Consider the following 19,448-nt stretch of genomic DNA (forward strand, 5'->3'; position numbering starts at 1 on the left):
TATCTAATTCAAAAATCAATACGGAAAGTAGTTTTTCAGTGTTTTATACATACAGGTATCTATTACTTACAGATATTTAGTTTATACAGTTAGTAACCACGAATTAAATAATACAAATAAGATGGGGACTGTGTGAGCCAAAGTGATAAAAAGTTTGGTTTGTTTTCTACCCGTCTGAAGTTACTTTTATATTTTAAATCTTAAGCTACCTACATAGTTTTACTTTTACCAGTTATATATTCTGTTCTGAGCTTTTACTAAGAACAACAAGTAGGTAAGTAATTTCGGTTAAGGGGAAAACGGACAAAGGAAACGAAGTCGAATGATAGGTACCTATTTCCTGTCTCAAACCGAAGCTATTAAGATCAGAGAGTCGCCACAATGGTCCAGACACCAGACGGCCGAGGGCCGAAGGACACGCATTGTCCCGCGGCCCGACTCGCCGACCGCCGACCAACTTGTAACTAAACCGGTTATCGTACACTTGCACTTCTATTCTCGTCTTCCTTGCACCGCTTTCACGCTCGTACAACCATTGTGTCATGTATGACCTTTAACTGCAGCCGTCACACTAGCGATCGAGTAGGCATCATGTTCATGACGCAAATTGGCTCTACATTTTTAAAGCTTTCGTAGGAATTAATGTGTCAAGGCGAAGTATCTACCTGCTAAGATGGAAAGCATCTTTTGCCACTGGAAACCAACATATACCTATAGGATAGTTAACGAGGTGGATATTTAGCAACATACTTACCTACCTCATTTACCTTACGTCGACAAACAAATCTGACCTATTAATAAAAAAATCACATATTATAGCTAGTAGTTCTGTTGTCTCTGTTGTAGACAATTTCTAGGCCAAACTGAAATGACAAGCCTTGTATTGATTTACCTTTCATAAATACCCTACGGAAAAGAATAAATAGCACTCGATTTAGACCTGTCAATTTAGTTATGAGGATTAGCCATATTGTATTTTGATCATTTAATTTTTCTTAGCCCTCTATTCTTATCTCCAGACGCTGTAAGAGCTCTTAATAAAAGTAACACAGGAAGTGTTCTGTTCTCAGACAGATCAAGTGGGAAAGATTGCACCAATGCGGGCGTTTGATACCCTTAAATTACCAAGCGGTAACGTATCTACAAATTTCTATAAGGTGGTTAATAAATATGTATGTAATAAAATAATTTTTAAACTGAACACTTTCGGAACGCCCGCGTGGTTTCCAACTACTTAAATAGATACAATCACCTGTTACTCTAACGAAGTATTAATCAAAAAACTTATAGCCGCTTACAATACGACCATAAACTTTTAAACAAGTATCAACAACAACTGAACAAAATTTCAACTCAATCCGATGAACGATGCGCGAGCGTATCTATAAGTTAATTTATATTTATATATTGTAATACATATTAGATACAAAAGTGTGCATGTCTATTTGTTTGTGACGTTTTCACGGCTCAACCGCTGAACCAATCTTGAAATTTGGCACAGAAAAAGTTTATATCCTGGAGCTGACAAACAAAATGAGCTTCCTAAAAATAATAATAAATCTAAATCCACGCGGACGAACTCGCTAGCAAAAGCTGATTATTTAATAGTGGAAGAAGGGATTTATATTATTTCTTTATCTATTAATTATGAAGGAAGCCGGTTAACCTTATCATCATTGGGTCTGACCTCGACCCCTTGGCAAAAAATACAAAAGAACTCGTCTTTAACGAAACATTCTTATAGAACGGCTCGTTCCCGCGTGATTGTTCCGGGCAGGTATCAAATAAAATTTATAGAATTAGGGCGAAGGACTGAGCGTGAAGCCGTTGTCGACAGGTACCTAAAGGACCCAATAAAACGACCCTTAAGAAATTTTAAACCAACACTGGAAACATACCGGTTCCTCGTCAGGTTCAGTGCAATGTTTTAGAAAAAAAAAAAAAAACTAGAGGATGCCCGCGACTTCGTCCGCGTGGATTTATGTTTTTTTTAAATCCTGTGGGAACTCTTTGATTTTCCGGGAGCCTATGTCCTTCCCCGGGATGTAAGCTACCTCTGTACCAAATTTCATCAAAATCGGTTATACCGTTGGGCCGTGAAAAGCTAGCAGACAGACAGACAGGCAGACACACTTTCGCATTTATAATATTAGTATGGATGGATAGTATGGATTAGAGCTTAATTACTTTAAAAAAGATAATTAGTAGATATTTAATAATTGTATAATGTATTAATTTCGCTATAGTGCATACCTACCTCATTAATATCTATAAAAATATGCGATTAAATTTTATTTTATTTTATAAATATACCTTATGTATAAATGAACTTATGTCTGATTATCTACCTAGTAAGCCTACATGATAAATAACGTTTATATTTAGGTCTTTACGTTTTTTACGAATTTTGATTATTCTCGTAACTTAGGCTTTTGCAACATCAGCAGGCGGCAGGCCTACTTAACTACGATCTTAGCAGATGGAAAATGCACGCACGCTTTTTTAATCGCTAACAGTACAGTACTGTTTCTGTAATAACTAACTATAATAATATAAGTTAATCAGCACTAATACTGTTAGCAATAAAAATAGCGCGCGTGCTATTATTTCAATAGGTACAGATGACAAAAACGGACATGCAAAGAATTCGAATGTTTATACATCAAAAATATCACGGCCGAGCTTTGTTATCTCTGTCTATAGAGATTGTCTTCCGCGTGTTTCGACCTTGTTGTTGAAACTCTAGGACGTTGAAACATTTCCAGCTGGCGCTTATAAATAAATTATATACCTAGTAAATGTGAATTAATTCTTTCATGTTTATATCTAAAAGTGAGAGCGAGTTTATGGACTTTTATGATTGAATAAATCATATCGCTCATACGTTTGAATCGTTTTCTGATAGAGGTGTTTACCCTCTGTATAATCCACGAGGACGGTTGTCTCCAACATGAGCGATACGTACCACTTGTTCCTCATTATCGATAATTTAAAAGTCGTTTAGTTATATGACCTACAGACTCGGACAAGTGAAATTCGTCAGGCTTTAAAAGTGGAAGTGATGACGACATTACATACCTGCACCAAATTATCCTAAAGCAAACTCCAAACGTTTTAGAATTTTTTTAATACACGGAGATTGCAATTATAATATAATTTTCATTATCGCGCAACTAATTTCCACTCAGAATAAGTCTTTGATGATAATAGGTGGCAATGGCATAGGCGTTTTTTAAAAATAAAGACTGAAAGCGGCGTGTTGGTGAGCATACTGGCATACGACAGCTCTAATGATTTTATCAATAACATAATAATATTAAGGAATAAAATGAATTCAATATTTACCTTGCATCCTTCACAAGAGTGGACTCCGTAATGGAACCCGCTGGCCTTGTCTCCGCAGACCCTGCATAGCACCGTGGTACCATCGAACTCTGAAACAAATGAGAACACAATGAAAAATAATGAAAGAAATAATCTTTCCTTTATTAGAATAATTACTTATGTAATAACAAAGAAGTTGTGATAGCTTAGTGGTTAAGACGTCGGCCTTCTTTCTTTAACTTTTCGGAATTATGTGGGTATGTTTCGAGCAATCAAATATCACTTGCTCTAACGGTAAAGGCAAGACCTGCATGCCTGAAAGTACTCCATAATGTTCTCAAAGGTCTGTTAATCCGCATTGGGCCAGTGTGGCACACTATGGCTTAAATCCTACTTATTCTGAGAGAAGTCCCGTGCTCATTAGTGGGCCGACGATGGGTTGGTCATGATTATGTATTAGCTACGTAGCTAATGACATGTGGCAAAGGAGCTAATTCCTAGCTGTGCAGGGATCAGCACTTTTCAGCCAGCCTCATTACCATGAGTTTATTGCAGTTACTAAGAGCGTTAACGAACGATAAACATCCTGTCTTATGAGATCACATTTAAGTAGGTATGTCAAATAAACATTCGCACGTGACCTGCAGTAAGGTGACTTTGTCTCACCTTCAATTTTTACATTAGGGTACACAAGTGTTTTATTACAATTTTCTGTACCAATTTGGCGTACGCTTACTACCTAAATGGATTTTAATTAGGGTACTGTTGACATTAGGTTAATAATAAACCTCCTAAAATTACATTATTGGGAAACCCTTAATTTGTTTCAGCTGATCAAACTACTACTATTGTAAGGTTAAGTTCTATTGTTAGTTTCCATAAAATACGTAGTAGCTACCTATCTTAAACTCGAGACATGTTACGCAAGTTACATACATTTCTGTCGCTAATAAAGCAAATGACGCAAGCGCATCATGTTGCGTGCTTTGGTGACACTGAATAGTTATTTTAGAAAGCGCTAACTCTCCACTGCACTTGAGGGGAGTCGTTGACCCTATGAGTGCGGCTACATTCACATTCTAGTCACCTGGCTTCACGTGTTTCTTTTATGTCTATGTTTTAATTAATACACTAAAACAGGTAGTCTTTTATCTAAATATTGTACCTATCTAGAAAGACATTACTCTTCAATAGATATAATTAAAAAATATATTAAGAGTAGTTCATTTTTAATGATCAACTCGATTTGTTATTGGGGCAGTGATAGATAAGATGGCGGATGGATGCATCGAACGATTCGAAGTTCAAACTCGACGATGTGACGTAGCAGGTCGGTCGAAGGAGGACGAAGGCGGCAAGGGACCCCGATCGGGAAACAGGTTCGTTTGGCGCCCCCGGCTGCTCTCACTTTCCCTTTACTATGTTTGTTTATTTGTTAAGGGAGCAAACCGGCCTTTAGGAAGGAGCTTTCTATTTCTGGCGTCAACCACTTGCCTCGGGTCGATGTTCGGCGCAATCGCTTTCTATGGTGTTACTTTCTTTTTTTAGTAGCATTGAACGGCTGCTGTCGTAATGCCTACTTAATTTGAGTCTCATCTTCAGCGTTTATGACTACAACTATGTATTGTGCAAACTTGATAATAATGTGGAGAAAACTATGATAGATATTGTAGATATAGGTAGGTACTCGTATACGTAGCGCATTGCGAGCGAATCATAAATGTGCATTCATTTCTCTTCGTGTGATGCAACCAGTGTTTTTCTGTGGAGCGCGTGTGAGAGTCGCTCGTTCGTTACGTCAATTAAAGAGGCGAGGAAAGTGCACTAGAAAGTGCTGGATCCACGTAACGCGCTAGGCGAACGCGCGCTCAGCGGAGCGCGGCGCGGAGACACAGGCTCCCCGCTCGCCGATCTATGTCACGGCGATGTTTGTAAATAATTAGATCACCAAAACACCAATCGTCATCGGCAAACCATCAGCGCACGTACGTGCTACGTTTCCTACACGGGTAGCACGTTTGATGCGTTCAGTTCCTAGTTAAATGCTTGTTTACTTTTAATAAAGACTGTAAAGATAAATTACTTATTATGCTTTGCTTGTTTTGGCACGTTTTTTTACAAGTACCTGTTAAATCGTCACGGTCGGAAAAAGGTAGGTACATTTCTTTTAAGGAATTAACCCTAATTGGTTAGACAGACTTATAGGTCGATTAAATTAACTTATAGTTTCGATTTAAAATAAAATGTATTGATATTGAGCTGCTGATGAGTCATTAACACACCACAACATTAACCGCATTAATAACAGTACCTACATTCAATTTATTAGGAAGGTTGGTAAGAAGTGCTACGAACTCTAGTTACCTACCAAGTAAATCACAACTGATCAAACTTGTAATTACAATGAAAGTCATAAAGAAACAGTTTCTAAAACTACTCAAAATAATAGATACCTATCGCGTCATATCTGAGATAAACAACAGTCATAATAGCAGAGTGGAATGAACTAGTGAAACGAGAATCGAGAGAAAAGTAAAAGTAGTGGCCACAGTGAGGCGGAAGGCGAGGTTACATTGAACCCGCAGTAACTAATGACTTTTGTGTGATAATATTATATTAAAGAAAGTCTTTGGATGAAGAAATTAAAAAAATTATGTTGCTTAGTAAAATAATAATTTAACACATTAAAAGTGAACATGCGTGGGCTAAAGCAGCTCATAAGCCGAGTTCACAACCTTTTTACTGACATATGGAATTACAAGTAGGTATACCCGTGAAGTAGCTAGGTAACTAAGTAGGTACCATAATAAGAATGAATAATAGCTTTCTTGTAAGTTGTAGTTAGGTAGGTAATTATGTACTTAATTTGTATTCAATAAAAGAGTTTTGCTGTGGTAGCCTAGTGGTTAGGACGTCCGCCTTCCAATCGGAGGTTGAGGGGTTCGATCCCGGGCACGCACCTCTAACTTTTCGGAGTTATGTGCGTTTTTAAGTAATTAAAATATCACTTGCTTTAACAAGGAAAACATCGTGAGGAAACCTGCATGCCTGAGAGTTCTCCATAATGTTCTCAAAGGTGTGTGAAGTCTACCAATCTGCACATGACCAGCGTGGTAGACTATGGCCAAAACCCTTCTCACTCTGAGAAGAGACCCGTACTCTGTAGTGAGCCGGCGATGGGTAGATCATGATGATGATGAAAAGAGTTTTAACTGCGGAGGTATTAGAGGATGTTGGATGCTGGAGTTGGTAGGTATATGATGTTGGATGAAAACATTGATTTCTTAAAACTGATAATAGGATTAAAAATTAGACTAAAATTCTAGTGTTTCTGTTATCTAACATCGTACCTACTTAACAATCGAAAATCTCCAAGAAAATGGAATTTGTAGGCGATCTGATCAATAGTCATTTAAAATGGTTAGAATTGGATCCTGTCTGTCTGTAGTTACAACTCGAATCCCGTTACCCCGTGTGGAATAATAATCGATGAAAAGTATACCTACAGTTCCAAAAATTCCAAGTAAAAATATTACAAGTACAGATCCCATACTAATATTATTTCTACTCACAATCATTATTAACATCATTAACAAAAATATTTCACAGACTGATAATGGAAGGGAGGTTTATTCCCAGACGAAACGGTTAACTCTTTTGTTGTTTACAATTTCAACTAGGTATAAAGGTAATCAATAATAAGCGATAACATCATTAGGAATTGAACGGAAATCTATAGGCTCCCTGCGGGATTTGATCTTTATAGTCCCTGTTGAAGTATCGAACCCCATCGATTCGCACATGGGGGGTGAAAGGACGTTATTCTGAAGTGCCGTACAATTTGCACAATACAATTTTAATTGTTTTCGTCAAGCCCTTAGCAGTAATGTTCAACAATCAATCCATCAAACTTTCGTTCTACAAGTTCTCTCAATGCTTACAAAGTCGTTTAGTTTTTTACCCTTTCAGTTGAGACTATTAATCAAAAGAGAAAGAAACGTTAAAAATTATGTTATTTAATCAAGTGTGACATTACATAGAAATTAACGGTTTACCTACGAAAGTAGGCAGGTAAATGTACATACAAGAGAATCGGCCCTAAACTATTGCACGGTATTAGAAGGTATGTTATAGGGTAGGTAATTATATAGTTCCACAACTAGGCAAATAACTCCATTCGAGGTCTCTAGTATGGAGGTAGAAGCAAGGGAGGAAGGCGCTTAGAGTCACCAAAGTAGGTAGGCAGTAAATAGGCGCCTACCTACTTCAATCTGATTTGGCGATTCTATTTCGTTCATGATTCAGGATAGCTATGTAGCTACTAAAGGTTTATTTGCACTGTCTCATGTAGCATAAGAGCGCTAGAGAGATTGAGCTGCAGATATACCTAGTAGATCTACCTAGATTACGATTTGGATTTAAAAATCATACTCGTACCTACTAGGTTTAGGTCTATTATGGTATACATATATACTATGATGGTATATTATATAGGTTTATGGTAAGGATTCAAACGTTCATCATCATACGAAGCTTTCATAAATATTTTTGGTTTCCTGCTGCCACTAATATGAACTAAATACCTTCAAGGCGAGAGTAAATAGGCACCTCCTATAGGCAAGCTCGCCCCACCTTAGACCTCATTGATTGTGGTCAAGCGCTTTTGCGAAGAAAGAAAAAGAAAAGAAAGAAAGAAATTTTGTTTATTGTTAAGCAGTAGGTGTCTGAGAGCAGGCTAGTAATAACAAGTAAATATTAAAATTTAATAATAAGCAAGTACCTACGTACTCATGACCTATTTACCTAGTGTTAGACGGCAAAAACTAGGTGATTGTATTAATCTGTGGCGTTGCTGTGTGGAGTAGGGAATCTATGTGAAACGTCACTCTGAAATGGCGCGTAGAAAAAGGAATTTTGTCTTGTGCTCTTATAATTAATAATTACTATGTGAACAGTTGAATAAAAGCCTTCTAAAGTATATCAAAGTGGTTTTCATTCTAATACTAGTTAGTAGGAATTTTTAATATTTTATTTTATGATTATCAGAAAATTATATAGAAAACTAAATAGGTAGGTAGGTAGGTAGTTGCCAACTCTATTTTTTTTAATTTCTTTAAATTAAAAAATCCCGTGTCCAATCCAATCCCACGCCAAGTCGTGCACAACAATTTAACATGAATATAGAGCATCACATAACACAATCGTTGGAGAGAGATCGCACGAGCAGCAGTGAAGAATTCATAGCCACGACCACTCTGTCAAGAGTGAACGATTGAGAAGAGAAAAGAGCATCTAGGAAGAGATAATATTCGTAGCTAAATCCGCGTTAGTTTAATAATATTATGAGAGAAAAGTTTCGGTTTATTTGCGGCAAGACTCAGATGTAAACAAACAACAAAAGCAATCCATCAACGAATATTACCTATATGCAGTTCTGGCTCCCGTTCCTTGTGGGCCGAACTCATCATGGTATCGGCCGCAGTCGGCGCATCATAGCGCGCGTAGTTGCTGTCCGGAGACATCACTGAGTCATATGATTAAAACTAAACAATAATAGCAGTTCCCTTTACACTACACTACACGTTAGCCACATTTGAGCCCCAACACTTCTCAAGCAGATGTCCTGGGCACAGTATTGAGATATATAGGACAGGAGTGCATGAAACGCGCGGTCGGCACTTCGCAAAGGATGAAGGTCGCTCGTCTCACAAAACCACCACTGCACGTGCCGCGTGCGTCTCACTCGAGCTCGAAAGACGAACTGAGCTCGGGTCGCGCGCACTTCTGTTCGTAGACGCGCGCTTCGCCCCATAAGAGTGAAAGTCTGCAAAATGATCAACGCTCTGTGCGATACAATCGCTTCGACTGCGTGCCGGACTCCGCCGAGCGAATATCACCTTTATCGTTATACGAAGCCTGTCAGTGAGCGAGCCTCGATGCGCTTCGAACTCCGGTCTCCGAGGTCATTGCCGCGTTGTCGACGGACCAATCGCGGGCACGCGCAGACGTGCGCGGCGAGCCATTGGTGGAGCTGAAGTCCCGCGCCCCGCAGGCCGCTCCGCGCGCTCGGGTTCGAAGACCTGAACCTTGCGGGCGCTCCGCGGCCAAGGTCGCGCGAGAGCGGTGCGGACTGAGAACACAGCCGAACGTTCGAGTGGGACACAGCTGCGGCCGTGCTGGTTGCGTCACACTACTAAAATATTTTTGGTGATGGGACGCGAGTGAACTTGAACACGAAATCGAGCTAAATGGATGGCGACTGCTGTGTAGGTCGCCGCGTGACGGAGTGACCCGCTGCCGCCTCGGCCCGCTTGTCTGCTTCCCTCTTAAGGCCAGCACTGCAGTTGTACATTGCACTTCCGGGAACCTACCTACCTACTGAACTTTTCCACCAGAGCTCTTTATAGCTAATCATACAAACACAAGTCATAATTTAGATAGCCTGCCAGGCACGATCTACCTACCTACTTCCTGTATGTACCTACCATACAGGAAGTAAGAAGGCAGAGCTCAGTCCCACAGAACTGCTCCAGGTAGGTACCTACGTACAGGAATGTAGGATTTGTCAGTTGTCAACGCTCATTGAATCATTGAATGTATCTTCAAGAGAATTAATAGAATTCCCTTATGTAACCTTGGTTAGGTAGGTACTGTAGGTACTAGGTACCTACTAGATACGTTACCTACAAATCGACTTCTACATAAAGTTACTAGGTAGGTACCTATCAATAGGATGTCTGACTCTGGTGTAGGTAGGTGCGCTAAAGGTAGGTTAAACCTTACATTTTTTTTAAAAGAGCGTTATAATTAAAGAGCCAAATAAAACAAAAACAATGACGTCAGCTTAGCACGTATGGACTTATTGATAAACAAGTTTTATAATCTATAGGTACCTACCTACCAACATAAATGATTTAATTTTATATAACATCCCCGCTAATACGTGTCATTGTGATTTGAACCATGTTATTAGAGACATAATAACGCAATCGGCTTAGCAGCAAGAGTTATTTATGTGAGATAAAAGACGAGCGGCGGTGGGCGGCGGAGCGGGTGAACGACCTGGAAATTTTGGCGCAGGCCGGTCAAGGCCGCCTCCCGCGCAGGCGCTTTGCGACACTCACAATGAACACTGAAATTTTCAATTTGAAAATTTATTTCAATTTCACCGTATTACAATTATTTACAAACACATTTAAAAAAAAACTGGAAATTCATTTAGCAACATTGACTGACATGGTCTTCACTAGAAACCAATCGCCGACTCACTACTTAGTACGGGTCTCCGCTCAGAATGAGAAGGGTCTGGCCATAGTCCACCACGCTGTCCAAGTGAGGATTGGCAAACTTCACGCACCTTTGAGAACATTATGGAGAACTCTCAGGCGTGCAGGTTTCCTCGCAATGTTTTGCTTTGTTTTGCTGTTAGCAAGTGTGCTTTAATGGTACAGCAAAACATCGCGAGGAATATCACTATATTTAATAGTATAAAACGCACATAACTCCGAAAAGTCAGAGCTGCGTGCCTGCGGGATCGAACCCCCGACCTCCGTCCTCCGGCATAGGAGGCCGACATCTTATAACTAGGTACCTACTAGGCTATCACCGCTCGATTGATTAGTAAGTTCTAAAGAAATCACAGAAATATCCAATAGATGATGAGTAAAGTTTTTAATTTTTACCCGACTACGGTCTACAGCAATGCCAAAAGGAAGTGTTATGATTTTGGTAGCCTATGTATGTATGCATGCATGTATGTATGTATGTATTTACGCATGAAAGGGTTGCACATCCCGACATCTGATTGAAAGGTGGTTGTTACCAGCGGATTCTGTTTACACTTTTTGCAGAAAATTTTATCACGCTTCAATTCTTTTTCCTTTATAAGTTGCACAAAGGGAACGTTTTTTAGAGGTTTCGCAAATATCCTCCTACGTCGCTTTTGAAGGGTAAAAAGGAAACCAATTTTTTGTCTTAATGCCACAAAAAGTGTCTTTTCATTCTATCCATACAGAGAAACAGGCTGATTTCATCAATTTAGGTAGGTACAGCTTCAAGCGATGGGTCTAGTGAGCTTTTTCATTTGATTTAGGTTTTCTTGAATCTAACCTAGACTTTCCACTATAATATACATGGCTCTTATTAATATACCTTTAAAAAAATCGAATTACTTCCAAAAAAGGAGTGAGGTGTTTAAATTTTTTTGATGGGAAGTAAGATACCTATATTTACACACTGCACACTGGTTATACGTACTTACACGTATACATACATTTTTGTACTAAATAGTTGACGCGCGTAGTGTGTCATTTTCTAATACTAGAGCCTAAGAATTGAAATAGTCTAACGAATTCTTTAATAAACCTCAACCTCCAAGAGAACGAATTCGTAGGAAAAATCTAGTTTTACCCATTGAGGTCTACTAGCACAACATTGTAGCGTACATAATAACATTATTAGTTCAAAGGTTTTAGCTATAGTTTCGGCTGACGATTTCCCCGTCTGCCTGATTCAGGCAATAAAAGCCTATAAGCGAAAACGGAAATATGTATTTCAATGTCAGTCTTATTAGCCTATTACTGTACTTATTACAAGTCATGTTTAGCGTGGTAGATCGACTCGCAATTTATTAATTTGCAAAAAATCCATTGTTTACAGTGACTCTATTTTTTTAATAAAGCTTTATTTAACTTTAATGATACAATAGTACCTATTATAGTTTTTAGGATGCACTTAAAGCGAAAAACAAACAATGTAACAACAATACCATATGTGCACTTCGAATAAATTCGTGAAAGTGAAATGGGTGCCCAATTTTTTTACTTCCTTCCGCTGCCCTCGCTTTTTAATATGGGGACGCGAATATCAAATTACATGGTAGATTGCACAGGGAATATTTTGAATGAGTAATTAGAGCTTTATTTTTATGAAAGTAGAGCTCAAAATAGATTGTGTTATAAGGTGCACATAAAAAGTTCGCCTGGTGTCAGTCGGTAGCCACATGTATTAGGCATTGTTCATTATGACCGCAGCGATGCACGGTGGGGCCGATTCACTTTTATCGATCTCGATAGATCGAACTCATTTTTTGCAAATAAATAAAAAGTAAGCCGACTACCTACCATATTGTTTGCAATTTATGGCTTCCGTTTTTACCATATCCGGATTTAAATTGGAAGCTTGTGTGACAATTAATAAAGCATGATTATAGATTAATATTTTATTAAAATTACTACTTCCCTACTATAAATATTATAAATTATGCGAAAAAGTACCTTTTTGTTTTTGTAATATCTCCACTGTTTACCCATATTCGCAATAAAGAAATTTGAATTTGAATTTGAAAGTGTTTGTTGGTTGATTTATTTGGAGCAACGACGGGTTGACGTAGTTATGGTTATTTGCATGGACATGGTTAAAAATCTGGAGAGTGCTGAGTGACATAAGCTGCTTTCTATACCGGAAAATCAAAGACATTCCATGGGATTTTTAAACCTAAATCCAGGCGGACGAAGTCACGGACATCATATTTTAAAATATGAATGTATCAAAATAGATAACCTATTTGCAACTTTAATTTGAATCACAGTTTTATTACTTTCTCGCTTCTTTTTTGTCTTTCAGCAAAATTAATAACAAATATTCTCTAATAGCAGCTTGAGAGCAAAACTATATACTGTAGGTAAAATCGGTCAAGTGCCAGTCGGACTCGCACATGAAGGCATCGGACGGAATTCCGTTCGAAAGAATGATTGGTATACCTACTAAATTAAAAGCACGAGTATTCATAATATCTAAAAAATATTTTTATACCATGAATAAGCTCAATATGAATAATAACGACTGTGTCCCGAATAGCAATCGTTGTCCTTTTGAATGTCAGCAACAAACAACTGTGGGCCGGTCGGGCGGCCTTCTCGCGGTTCTGGACCAAGGACATACGGACAATGGGGGCGAGCGGACCCAACCCACACCGGACAAACGGGTCTCGGACACCAACTATATAATAATGAATGTCCCTAGTGTTTAGTTTTACCTACTTTATTTCGTTTTTGCACTGACGATTTATAACCTTCAATGACGAGGACAAGATAGTGCACGTATTGTCTTCTAATTTCTGAATCTGAATCTAATTTCTGAAATAATAGGTATGGTCTTTGAAATGAAAGGTTATAGATTCTGTTTACCCAAAACCTATGCATTTTTATAATAATCTGATTTGGCTAGTTGAATATTACCGTCAATTCGACCACCAAAAAAGCCATTCATAATAATGAATGTCTTATATCCCCCATGTTTAGTTTTATTTTGATGATTTGATAATCGTCAATGACGAGGACAAATTAGTGCACGTATTGTCTTTTGATGATCTTTGCTTGGCTTCATTTTTGATGGGGAAGTTTATAACAATAACGGTAACTTTATATTTGAAGAATTGTGTGATATTGGTGATCAAGACATTTTGTTCAATAGAGCTTTTGGTTCTTATATCACTTTGAATACCTACCCATCTAGCACTTAAGAAATATGTACTTATTTCTGCACGTGTTCCACCATAAGTGTAAATTAATAAGTGTAATAGGTAGATATGTTATTCAATGTAATTCATAATAAACAGGGTTCAAAGAACCGCGCTAATAATATTTTGTAACATGACTAAGTGAGTTAGTAAAATAAGGGTGCTAAAGTAAGCATAATTGGAAGCTGTCAGCAATAAATTCGCTAAGAATTTCTGAGAAGTCACGTGGAGGTGACCGGTACAGCGGATACCTGTGACCCGGCGCGGTCAAGGTCTTGCTGACAGGCGGTTATTCGAAGCGTAAAACATGAAGTTGGTGATGTTATTGTATATTACTTAGTCAGAAGATTTTACAATGACTCTGTTCGCGTGAACAACTTATAATCGATTTTTTCTTAGCAGACGTAGAACACTTCTCGGAGAAAAGCGTAAATTACTAAACGCATTACTAATCGTACCTACTTGTTTTGAAGTTTTTGATTGATTTTTCAGTTGTTAACTAGTGTACCTACTATTAAATATTACTTATGTAAAATTGTAAGACGATTTCATTGTCAGTTTAAGGTAAGAACGCCCTATAACACGAAGATTCGCCTAGTTTTGAGAATGTTTAAACTTGTGTATATAGTTTTTCTATACTCCATCATGAATTAAAGCGAAGGCAGGTCAGCTGATTTTCAATAATCAGTAATTCATGTCATAGTAGGTATCTACTATAGACAACCTACTACTTTATAGTAATTATTATGAGTAGGTACGCATTATAATAATCATTGTTAGTGTAACTAGTAAAGTAGGGCGATGCACGATGTGGGGTTAATGTAAACAAACTACTTAGATGTTATTGCACCTTTCCCGTGGAAATTTTTGTGATCGCTATTACGAAATTTATTACAAAACTCGGCAGAAACCCGATAAAGTAAAATTGTTGGGAGCACTTCACATAAAACCTGCGCAGAAGGAAGAAAAAGCAAGTAAATATGATTTGCAAACTTTTACATTCGAAACGAATGTAAAAGAAAACTTGTAGGCCCCTCCCTGTTTACTGGCTATTTTGCTTTTGCGCATAAACCCCCTTTTTGAAGTTAGAACAATATAGGACCTTACATTACACAGCAGAAAATAATGTACATCGACCTTTGGAAAGACATTTCGGCTTTGTAGAGCGTTGTCTCTGTCACTCGTACCTATGTGACGTTTTGTCGGTCACAACGACAGAGACAATGCTCTACAAAACCGCTATCTTATTTTAAAGGTCCGATGTACATTATTTTATGCCTCGTACTGTATTTATATGTATTTATATTGCTGTAAGGTACTGGGTTGATAGGTATATAGGTTTTTTCTAACGACAAGTTAGGCCGGCCTTTGGTGGTAATGGCGACAACGACGCGACGTTAGAAGTTAGCTTATCTGGAAGGATATGGCAGTTTAACTAAACCAACCTTATTATAGATACAATCGGTTGTCTAGTTAGTAAAAATAAAAGTTGGAACTTTAATATTTTAGTGCTTTTGTGAATTATTGAGCTATTTTGCCGGAAAGTTCATGGCTCATGTAGGAAAAAACTCATAATAATGGTAAAATAAATCCGATTCAATGTAGACATTGAACGCGCAAGCATTTGGGAATGGCGATGAGTGCCGAGCCACATCGAGTTTTTCCGAAGCTACTCGAGGTCAGCCCGAGTCATTACCCCGGCCTGCGACGTTGATGATGACACTGCGCTTGCGCATGAAACGACAACACCATGAGGTTTGTTGTATGTTATTTTCATACTAAATGCTATACTAAGTGCATGAGGTAAACAAGTATAATATTTTAAAAAACACGACTGCCCCGCCAAAAAAAACCACTAAAAACAAAAAAAAAACAATTATTGATTTTTTCACATTTATAAAATTGAAATTTTTTCCAAAAAAATTATAAGTAGCCAAATTATGCAAATTTTGGAGATTCAAAGAACTGGCAAAAGTTGCTCAAGTCAAAGAATTTAGTTATAATAAATAGTCGTGAAGTATGAAAAAGTTTTTGTACCTATAGTAGGTACATAATATTATTATGATCTTTAAAATTGTAGAGACAAAATAAATCGGTAAACTGATGATCTAATCAGCTAGATGTGATAATTAAGTGAATTATATAAAATTATCGTGAACATAATGTAGCGAATCCAATTCCGTGTCTCTTTAAAATGTGAATTCAATACAATGACTGTTGACGTGATAATATTGTGTTAATATTATTAGAATGAATAAGCATGACATACAAGCCGTGTGATCCGGACGAGCTCAATCGTACCGACCTCGGCGATTCGGCAACCCGTGCCAAGGCCAAGGTCGGCTCAACCGCGTTGGGTTGCGCTCAATTAAAGGTTGAAACAAACAGAACACGGCGGTAGCGCGGCGTCACGTTAGATAGAACGCGCGCGAATGCGTGTACCTACTGTATGAACTGTATCAGTGCTATACTATATTACCATAATATTATAAATGCCAAAGTGTGTTCGTTTGTTGCTTTGTCCTCCAATCACGCCGCAACGGAGCGACGTGCTTTTTACATGGATATAGTTAAAGACCTGGAGAGTGACACAGGCTTTTTATCTCGGAAATACCCACAGGATTTTTATGAATCTAGATCCACACGAACGAAGTCGTAGGCATAGCAGCTAGTGAATAATAACTGCATGAAGCACCTCACACTGGCAGCACCCGATAACGACGGTACGAGCGTGGCTACCGCATGCTTACAATGTGAGGACTTCTGTGTCTCTATGTTAAAGGTCTCACTCTCTCACTGCGACAACTTCTAGGACCACGCTGCCGACACGCGTTGTGTGTGTTACAGGTTGACAGCTATATATTTACAGTATATAAATATATATTATGCGATGGCCATTGGGGCTCCGGGCACATGAGCGGGCCCCACTCGACTACCTAGTAAACTATTATGTTTGGGTACCTGCAAATTAGTGATTCCTACCTCGATACATCTGCGTTAACGTTGTCGTCGAAATAAATTATCTTCAATCTTTATTTTTATTTTACTTACATTTATCTTCAAATTATCTCCAATAATATCAAGATTTAATTTAGGTACGTACATTAAGTGTGAGTTACAAGAGTTTATCTTCTGTAAGTGGCAAGAATTAGATACCTGTCGTAATGATGAGGTCGTAGAAGGATTGCAATTTGGAACAAATTAGATAACTGAATGGATTTTCGAAAAGTTAATTAACTGATACTGATTGGTGGTACTGATACATTTACATTTTGACAACAAGCGTTTGCTGAAAAAACATGAGAACAAATTCCAAAAAGATTCCAAATAAAGGGTAAACTGATAGAGAAATAAATGAAGGGTAAACTGACACGTGTAAAATAGCATAGGAGCAAACAACAGAATCTAGAATATTGTAGAGTACCTACTATGAACGAGTACAGTAGCCGGCAAGAAAAATTACATCGACCTTTAGAATGAGATTTCGGCTTTGCAGAGCGTTGTCTCTGTGTCACTCACACCTATCCCATGTGACTTTTTTCGGTTTCAACGACAGAGACAACACTCTACAAAACCGCTATGTCTTTCTAAAGGTACAATATTTTCTGCCGCGTACTGTACGAGTAGAAATGAAGTTTGACAGATGATAATTTATAAGTTGCAACGGCGTGAGTTGATAACTAAATAACCAAATTGGCCGTTACCTCAATTTATTAAGATTAATTAATTAGCAGGCAGCAGACAGGTCGACAATCGAAATATGAATGCTAGTTATTAGGTTATTATTAATACTAATCTAGCCTTCAGTAGTTGGCAGAAAACGAGATATTTTATGTTGATCATGAGAATAGGAAGATCTGTCTAACTGTCGGCATCTACTTGTTATTGAAATATGTATTAGAATTAGCTAATAGCTATGAGACTTCATGCAGAGGGATTTTCCGTAGACTTTTCGAGGACAAACTGTTGTCTTGTCTGTATTTCTGAAATATTCGCCGTAAATATCTATTACAAGGAAATATCCGCGAAAATCATGGTAAATAGAAATTAAATATAATATGTAGGTAAGTATGTACACTACTACAACATACTATGTATATTTATTATTTATGTATTTTAATCTACCTATTTTGTGCTACAAAGTGCCGTTTTCAAAACGTTTTCCAATTCCGCTTACTTAAATTCAGTTATTTTCCATGATGTTCAAAAAATAACATATATAGGTACCTATTAAATGAATTATAAACTACTAGCTGATGCCTACTAGCTGATGCCTGCGACTTCATCTGCGTGGAATTAGATTTTTAAAAATCCTGTGGGAACTCTTTGATTTTCCGGGATAAAAGTAGCCTATGTCACTCTCCAGTTGGTCTTACATGCGCACCGCGAGAAAATTTTGTCTACGCATTATCTCGTGTTTTTTCATACAAATAAGACGAGTAAATGCGTAGACAAAATTTTCTCGCGGTGCGCATGTTAGGCGTTCAGGTCTTTATCTGTACCCATCAATACAAAAAATCACGACAATCCGTTGCACCGTTGCGACGTGATTAAAACACAAATCAACAAACCAACAAACAAACACACTTTCGCATTTATAATAAGGGTACCCTGATTTTTATAACAAGGGTACTGATATTAATATCTTAACCAGTTTGATTTTATAGCCTTTGAACCTATATGAAATTGTAAGTAGTTAGTAACCGGTACGCCAATGGAAGCCTGAGTACCAGAAATACGATTGTATGTAGGTTTTAGTTTCCTGATACCAATATAGAAACGTGTCAATGTTAAATAGTGCCGAATTAACCGCAATGTCAGTAACGTCAAGGTAAAATTAAACACGAGGAAACGTCGACGGTTCCTAATTTATAAACCTAACCTATAAATTTAATACCTACAGATATCTACTCGTGTGCCTACAGACAACAGTATTTTACGTCTGTTGCCATGCGTAATATACCAGTCCTGCCTGTCCTGAGTCCGTCTATCTGTGTCTCATAGGCAGACATTTAAAAAGATAAAAAAACTGTAAAGTTAAAATCATCTGATTCGAATAGAAAAGCCAAAATATATTTTAGGTTGCAGCTTAGGGGGCTCGGTGGTGCTGTCATTAATTTTTCTGGTAAAAATCATCTTTCATTTTTATTTTTACTTCAGTTTTTGAATGTAATTTAGCCATTTTAGCTCTTAGTTTTGTGCTCAAATAAAATGTGAATATTGTGTACCTACTGTTCAATTAAAATTGTCAGTTTAAGTACATAGTTTTGTTGAAAATTATCAAATATAAGCAGTAATGCAAATAACACTTGACGCTACGAAGTGTACGCCAAAAGAGTGCTAAAGCAACTAAACAACTCTAGAAGTTAAATAAGTACCACTTAATCTATAGTAAAGGCATATTGAAGCAAGCAAAAGAATCTACGTTTGAGGAAGTTTGTATCCAGAATACCTACTAGATTATTGAAAGACAAGCAATTCCTTTCTCTCAACACGTTGTTTTGCGTTACTTACCTTGATATTTACTTCGTAGCGAGACTTCCTGCTCCTTATAGAGGACGACTGCATACGGAATAATATACATAAGCTTTGCGAACCACTAGGT

General features: G+C 37.8%; 1 protein-coding gene across 3 annotated transcripts in view; it reads right to left on the minus strand.

Annotated features, from left to right (window-relative positions):
• The window catches only part of Eip75B (Ecdysone-induced protein 75B), a 159,567-nt gene that overhangs the window by 19,598 nt on the left and 120,521 nt on the right, over positions 1-19,448 (minus strand). For 2 of the 3 annotated variants that reach the window (XM_034984614.2, XM_069509623.1), the window contains exon 2: positions 3,346-3,434. In XM_034984614.2, the coding sequence (XP_034840505.1) occupies positions 3,346-3,434 (89 nt within the window). Of the gene's footprint in view, positions 1-3,345; positions 3,435-8,746; positions 9,091-19,448 lie in introns of those variants that run through there. The other variant, XM_034984615.2, reaches the window with a different exon arrangement.

This window comes from Maniola hyperantus, chromosome 3 (assembly GCF_902806685.2).
Source record: "Maniola hyperantus chromosome 3, iAphHyp1.2, whole genome shotgun sequence".
In the NCBI taxonomy this organism is placed as follows: domain Eukaryota; kingdom Metazoa; phylum Arthropoda; class Insecta; order Lepidoptera; family Nymphalidae; genus Maniola; species Maniola hyperantus.